The sequence below is a fragment of the Octodon degus genome, unplaced genomic scaffold (assembly GCF_000260255.1).
Source record: "Octodon degus isolate 3935 unplaced genomic scaffold, OctDeg1.0 scaffold00322, whole genome shotgun sequence".
Lineage (NCBI taxonomy): Eukaryota > Metazoa > Chordata > Mammalia > Rodentia > Octodontidae > Octodon > Octodon degus.
Genome location: NW_004524898.1, coordinates 771,077 through 779,073, shown reverse-complemented (window position 1 = coordinate 779,073; position 7,997 = coordinate 771,077). Strand labels below are relative to the sequence as shown.

The 7,997-nt window shown below is 39.2% G+C and overlaps 1 protein-coding gene across 1 annotated transcript in view; it reads left to right on the top strand.

Moving 5' to 3' along the window:
* Positions 1-7,997, top strand: part of LOC101591914 (vomeronasal type-2 receptor 1-like) — a 22,948-nt gene that overhangs the window by 14,366 nt on the left and 585 nt on the right. The window contains 3 exon segments of the mRNA XM_023708036.1: positions 6,278-6,461; positions 7,683-7,990; positions 7,992-7,997. The exon segment at positions 7,992-7,997 is cut by the window's right edge and continues 585 nt beyond it. Of these exon segments, the coding sequence (XP_023563804.1) occupies positions 6,278-6,461; positions 7,683-7,990; positions 7,992-7,997 (498 nt within the window).

Below are 7,997 nucleotides of genomic sequence, written 5' to 3'. Positions count from 1 at the left end.
AAAATACTAAGAGACCACCTTTAGTTCGTTACCTCACATAATCAAAGAATAATATTGGAATATAGAGTTGTTAAATATTTATGTCATCCTCCATGTTATCAGCAAGCCAAAAACAACTGGATGGCAAAAATCTTAAGGCTTTCTGATGTGGCTGAACTGGTCTGGGGAGCAGTATTAGTTTTCTATAAACTTTATGAAGAGAAAAAAGTTAGGCTTCTCTCTTTAAATTTCTGCTTTTCTACCACCTTTCTATTACTCCTCTGAATAAAGCTAATTAGAAGAAGGATAATTTGAGTATATGTAGGGAATTATGCCATCACTCATTACATTAAATAATGATGTCAGATGACATTATTACATGGATATTTAAATTCCTATTCAAAGAGAAACCAGGTATTTGATTTTTAAAGTTTCAAAAATTTTAAGAAGTTATTCCATAGTACACCCACAATTTTCCCTAGTTTTGCTTTTTGAAAAGAAAATTTGAAACCTTGGCTAGCAAATAAAGTAAGAGCCCAAGTTACCCTAAAGTAAAAAAATAGTGTTAACACAGACATAACAAAAATGCATTTATTTTTAATGAGTTTCCAATTTTACAAAATAATGTAATAATTACTATTTTAATATCTATGTGTTTATATCTATTATTATTAAGACTCTTCTGGGAGAAAGAAAAATGAATGTTGTTTCTTTTAAAAAGTGTGAGTTCAAAAACTCTGCAATGTTTAATAACTGCCAAAACTAATTGTTTTGTGAACGTGAATTGTGGGCTTCAAATTGTCATAATCTCTCTAAATGATCATTAATTGACTTTATTAGTTTAGACTTTATGTTTTGCCTGCTAGAAAGTAGAAATATTTTCAAAAAGAATATAGATGATTTTTTGATAAAGTAACTCTTTGCCCCTGTCATGTTTCCTAGCTTTTCTCCTTGCCCTCTCTTTGTTGTCCAATCCTTAAGTTCTCACTTTCCTTTTAATTGTGTTATACCTTTCTATTTGTATTTCTTCTTTTGAGTTCTTATACTAGGGAGACTATATGATATTTACACATGTGTCTGGTTTATTTCACTTATAAGTGTATCTTCAAGTGGAATCCACTTAAATGTAAATGTTGCCAGTTTATTATTCTTTATAGCTGAGTAATACGCTATTGTATAAAAATACCACAGCTTTTTCATGCCATGCTGTTTTTAACAGTAGCTTTGTAGTATAATTTCAAGGTTGTAATGCCTCTTGCCCTGCCTTTGTGGGCTGGGATGGTGTTTGCTATTTTAGTTCTTTTCTGGTTCCAGATGAATTTTAGGGCTATTTGCTCTAGATTTGTGAGATATGTTGATGGTATCCTGATAGGGATTACATTAAATCTGCATAAAAAATTTGAGATTATGGCAACTGTCACAATGTTGGTTCTTCCTATCCAGGAAAAAGGATTATCTTTACATTCTCTTAAATCCTCTTTCATCTCTTTTTTAGAGTATTTTAATTTTTTATTTTTTAGGTCTTTTACTTTATTAGTTTAATTCCCAAGTATTGTGAAGGGTGTTGTTTCTCTCATTTTTGTCTCAATGCGTTTGTTGTTTGTGTAGAGGAATGCTTTGGGCATTGTCTTTGTATCTTGCTATGCTACTAAATTGGTTTATTAAGTTTAGGAATTTATTGGTGGATATTTTGGATCTTCTATATAGAGTATGATGTCATCTGCAAATAATGATAGTTTAACTTCTTTCTTTCTAATCGTGATTCCTTTTATTTATCTCTCATGTAATGGCACTGGCTAATGTTTCCAGAAGTATATAGAATAGAAGAGGTCATAGTGGTTATTCTTGTCTTGTAACTGATTTTTGATTAAAAGCTTTCTGTTTTTCTCCATTTAGAATGATGTTGGCTGTTGGATTGTCATAGATAGTTTTTATCAGGTTGAGTTAGAGGCCATGTATTCCACTTTTGTGTAGGGTTTTTAATCATGAATGAGTTAGACTTTGCCAAAAGCCTTTTCTGCATCTACTGACATGATCATGTGGTTTTTGCTTTCAGCTGTGTTGATGTGGTGTGTTACATTTATAGATTTGCACATATTGAACCATCCCTGCATTCCTGGGGTGAATTCCATCTGGTAATGGTATAGAGTCTCCCTGATGATTTGTTGCATTCTATTTATTAGTTTTTTTTTTTTTTTGAGGATTTTTTTTGGCGGAACCAGGGATTGAACTCAGGCTCTTGTGCTTGCCAGGGAAGTGCTTTTTGAGGATTTTGCACATATGTTCATGAGGAAGATTGCCCTGTAGTTCTCTTTTTGGTTGGGTGTGTCTCTGGCTTTGGTATCAGTGTAATACTTGCCTCAAGAAATGAATTAGGGAGATTTGTTTCCTTTTCAATTTTGTTGAAGAGTTTGAGTAGTGTTGGGATCAAATCTCCAAGTTTCTTGTACAATTTAGATGTGAATCCATCAGTAGGTTTGTATTTTTTTTTTTACATTATCAATTTCATTGACTGATATGAGTTATTCAGAATTTTTATGGGCCAGTGAGATAGCTGAGGACTAAATGCCTACTTAGGCAAGTGCAGGGACTGGGGTTCGATCCCCAGCACCATATGCCACACTGGCCCTACCCCTGGGTGTATTAAGCCAGCACCGAATGTGGGAGTGGTGGTGCACAGTTGTAATCCAAGTGCTGGGGAGGCTGAAAACAGGAGGATCACTATGGGTTGGAGCTATGTGGTAAGACCCCATGCTAAATACTTAAAAATAATAAAAAACCCAGAATTTTTATATCTTCTTGATTCAGTTTTGGTAAGTTATACCTATCTTGGATTCTGCCCACTTATTCAGTGTTTTCCATTGTTTGACAGTAAAGAGTTTAAAAGTAGGCTTTGATTATCTTCTGAATTTCAAGAGGATATGTAGTAATTTCACCCTTTTTTCCCCTTATTGCTTGAATTTGAGTTTTTTCTTCTTTTTTAATCAGGTTGTCCAAGGCTTTATCTATTTTATCTAATCTTTCAAAAAACCAACTGTTTGATTCATTAATTCTCTGCATTGTTTGCTTTGCTTCAATTGTGTTAGTTTGTGTTCTAATCTTTATAATTTCCAGCCTTCTTTGGGCTTTGGGCTTTATTTTTTAATATTTATTTATTTATTTATCTTCTGCAGAGCTGGGATTGAACTCAGGCCCTTGCACTTGCCAGGCAAGCACTTATTCTACTGAGCCATCTCCCTGGCCTTATTTTTTATTTATTTATTTTTTTTGCGGAAGTGGGGATTGAACTCAAACCCTTGCACTTGCCAGGGAAGCGCTTATTCCATTGAGCCATCTCCCCGGCCCTCCCTGGCCTTATATTCATCTGTTTTTTCTTTTTTCTTTGCAGAACTGGGGATTGAACTCAGGCCCTTGCATTTGCCAGGCAAGTGCTTATTCCACTGAGCTATCTCCCCTGCCCCTGGGATTTGGACTTCATTTGCTTTCTTCTTATTTTTATTATTAATTAATTAATTTATTGCGGAACTGGGGATTGAACTCAGTCCCTTGTGCTTGCCAGGCAAGCACTTATTCTACTGAGCCATCTCCCGGCTCCAAATAAGCTATTTTTTTTTAACAGTACTGGGGATTGAACTCAGGACCCTGTACTTGCCAGACACTTACTTATTCTACTGAGCTATCTCCCCTGCCCCTTGCTTTCTTTTCATAGAAGCTTGATGCTCAGTATTAGGGTATTTATTTATTCTCATGTTTTCCTAATGTGTGAGTTCACTGCTATAAATTTTCCTCTGAGAACTGCCTTCATTGCATTCCACAAATTCCAGTACGCTGTGCTTGAATTTTCATTTGACTGTAGATGTTATTTAACATAAATGGCCTCAATGAACCAATCAAAAGAAGCAAACTGGGAATGTGCACCAAGAAACAAAATTTAAACGCTTGTTGTATATAGCATATTATTGAATTTTGTTTCTTGGTACTGAATCAATCAGAGCTGAAGCAATGAGAAGACTGGATTAATATAGGCACCGAGGGCTCATGAGTTTTGTCCCATTCTAAGTGAGTCCCAAGCCACACAAACATCTCACATTGTTGAAGGAGAAAGCAGGTTAAGGAATATGTATACTTAATTTTGTGACAACAAACTACTATCTATATTGCATCCTGGCATTCACCAAATACCAAGTTCACACAAAAGTAGTTATGTCTCCTGGATTTGTTCTGGGTGGGTTAATGGCCTGAGATTGCACTTTGCTTCTTTACCTTGTCATTTTTCTCTGTGCCAGTTCCTCTGAAGAGTAAGCCTTGTACTAAGTCAGTCCTGGAAGGCTTGTCCATAGACATTCTCGCAGCTTTGTGCCAGTCCCTCTGAAGAGAGTGGACCAGGTACTTAAGTCTGTCCAAGCAGACTAGTATGCAATATTTTAAGGGAAGTTAGTGGATGTTGAGTATATTCTGCTATTGGGTGAAATGTTTTGTTGGTATCTGTTAAATTCAGATGTTCACTCGTGTGGTTCAACTGATTTGATGTTATTTTGTTGTTTTGTTTGCTTTTATCATTTTGGCTGGTTTACTGGTTTATTTGTGAATAGTGATACTGAGATCACCCATTGTGATTGTAATGGTCTCTGTCTATGTTTGCATGTCAAGTAGTGTTTCTTCACAAAATTGAGACATAGGTATTCAGCACATTAATATGTACAGCTATTTTCTGTCTCTGTGAGTTCGACCCGTTAACAATATGTATAGTTTTCTTCTTTTCAATGTAATCACTCTTTTGATTGGTTTTGTCATTGTTTTGGTTTGTGTTGAGACAGAGTCTTGCTATGTATTTCATGCTGGACTTGAACTATGTAACCTAGACTGACTTTGATTTTGTGGCAATCCTACTGTCTCAGCCTCCTGAGTGTTGATGATCGCAGGCTGGGCCATCTCTTCTAGCTCTGTCATAACAGGTTCTTTGTCCTTTAGTGACCAGTTTTAGTTTGAAGTCTACACTGTCTGGAATAGCTTATTCCTGCTACATTTGGGGTCTGATGGCAGGGAATATGGTTTTCCATCCATCTCAGTTACTCTTCACTTGTTGCTGGGGCAAAATACCCAATATTCAAAATTAAGGAAGGAAAGGTTTATTTAGCTCACACTTAGTGGAGGTTCCAGTCCATACTCAATTGGCTCCAAGGCAGAGTGGCACAGGGCAGAGTGGCACAGTAGCATTTGTTATTGGTTGTTTCCTGATAATAACTATTCTTTCTGGAGTGAGGTAAAGTCTCAGTATTGTTTTAATTGCATTTCTTTCTATTTTTTTTTTTCCGGAAACGGGGATTGAACTCAGACCCTTGCACTTGCTAGGGAAGCGCTTATTCTATTGAGCCATCTCCCAGACCCTGCATTTCTCATATGATCAAGTGACATTAAACATCAGTGATGTTGCTTTTTCTATTTCTATTCATGATAGACGCTCATTTTTGGATTGGGTCTCTAAATGTGGTGCAGGGTCTTATTTATTTGAGAACTTATAAAGTTATTTTTTCTGAGGAACAGCTGAAATTTTTCCCCACTGTGTGTGTTGTCTCTTCACTCTGTTGGCCATTTCTTTTTCTGTCCAAAAGAATTTAATATTTGTATTTTTTAAAAAGAATACAAACTAGAATTAGAGCAGAAAAAATTACAAGTGATATAGAACATCACTTAACAAATATGAATTTCACAGTATTTATTATAATACATAGTGTTGTCTACCAATCAGTTATTCATATTACCAGATATATGCATGTAAAATTGGAAGAAAGACAAAAGAAATAAATGTATAAGATATTAAGAGAAAAAGTACAATCAAAAAACAGAGACAAAATAATTAAGCATTATTTACTCCTTTCCATAGGCCAGCAGAAATTCAGAGTACAGTTGTCCAAACCATCCTGTTTACATACATCGATAAATCTTTCTTCCACTCCCTCTGCTGTCCCTCTCCTCAAATCAGTAATTTATGGATGGTAAGACAGGGTCTCAGTCTGTAGCCTAGGCTGACCTTGAACTCAGGGCAATCCTCCTGCCTGAGCCTTGGGAGTGCAGGAATTACAAGAGTGTACTACTACACCAAGCTTTCCATGTGCTTTTCAGGAACACACCATTCACTTTCTCTCCAATTTATCTATACCCAGGCCTTCCACTATGCTAGTCCTTAGAGGTGGGACTGGGCAGGGAAGGAGGACCATGGCTGTGCAGGTCCCACTGGGCTGTGGGAGAATTTGCATATGTGTGTATAATGTGGTGTGGGTAGCACTTGATATTCCAGGTAGTGGACCCAAGAGCAATGGGAAGGTCCCTGAGTTCAGGCTTCACTGAACGTCCACAGGTGCCCAGCTCTGTGTGTAGCACCAGTTGTGAACCAGGATCCAGCCAGATCCTCCTCCGGGGAGCCCCCCACTGCTGTTTTGAGTGCCGGCCCCGTCCTGAGGGACAGTTTGCAGACCAGAGAGGTGAGTAGCGAGTTGTGTTCTGGGCAGCACTGGCAACTTGCCCTGGGTTATCCACTCATACAGGGTGCTATAAGGCCTCCATTCTCTGAGATCTTTCAGTGGACTCTGGCTAACTTTCCACTCTCACAGTTTTAATTAGGAAAACGGGTCCTGACCTGCAGCTCATGGGCAGCTATGGTGGGAAGAGTACCCAAGGCACCCTTCCCTCATGCACACTCTCATCTCTGCTGGGCCTACAGCCTAGTAGCCTGCTGAGTTCTCCATGTTCTGACCCTCAGGCTTAACCTCCTATCCTCTGTGATAGCCACTCCCATGGGTTCGTGGTGATAAATCCCTGGCCCCTTATGCCACAGAAATGCATTTTCTCCTGGCTCTGTAGGTAGGAGTCTGAGATCTTGATGTCAGCAAGATGGAATGTGGACTTGTACATGGCCTCGTTCAGGTGTACTGAATAGCAGTTGATTGTAGGAAGTGTTCCCTCATGTCTTCCTGGGTATGAGTCCCTTATCCTTCTGTGGATTCTAGGAATGTTGGACTAGGCCCAAGCCAGTGACTTCACTGAACATTGATTTTATCACCTCATGCCTAGTTTAAGCTCTTTTTTTTTTTTTTTTTTTTTTAAGAAAGCATCTTGCTATGCAGTTCACGGTGGTCTTGAGATCACTGTGTAGCTATGGCTCATGAACTTGCAATGATTCTCCTGCCTAAGCCTCCTGAGTGCTGAGATTAGAGGGCTGTGCCACATGTCCAGCCTTCATGTCCAGTTTTTTATCTGCAGTTACACCTTATGATTAGGAGAGCATGACTTTGACAAATGAGTCTGGAAAGTCATGACGGAGACCAAAACACTTGTAATAAAGCAAGGGCTACAACTTCCAAGTAAGCCTACTCAGTGTAATAACTTTGGGAGACTCTGTGCCAAAAGAAAATCTAATTAATGGACTTAGAACACAGCTTAGCACAAAGGCCATGCATCCAATTTCTTGTATAAAAACAGAAGAATTTTTTTTTTTAAAACAGAAGATTGTTTAAAATTATACATATGGCCTGCATTTTTCCTAATGCCTGTTGCTCTAATACCACCCTCATTTTGGGAGTGATTAAAAATAATCCATAGGTATGGAACAAACAGCTGCTGTTAGAGAGCCTGGTGCAGAAGGAGCCCCTGCAAAGCTGCTGTTGTGTAAGGGGACCCCCAACACGGGTTCTGTGTCTCCACAGACATGAAGAGCTGCCTGTGGTGCCCTGAGGAGCAGTACTCCAGCCAGGCCAGAGACCGCTGCCTGCCCAGGACAGAGACCTTCCTGGCCTTTGAGGAGCCCCTGGGCCTTGCGCTGACCTTGGTGGCACTGGCACTGGCCGGCCTGGCGTGCCTGGTGCTCGGGGTGTTCCTGAGGTTCCGGCACACACCTGTGGTCAGGGCCAACAACAGGGCCCTCAGCTATGTGCTCCTGGTTTCCCTGACCCTCTGCGCCCTGAGTCCCTTACTGTTCCTTGGCCGCCCCTCACACGTCTCCTGCCTTCTACGCCAGACCA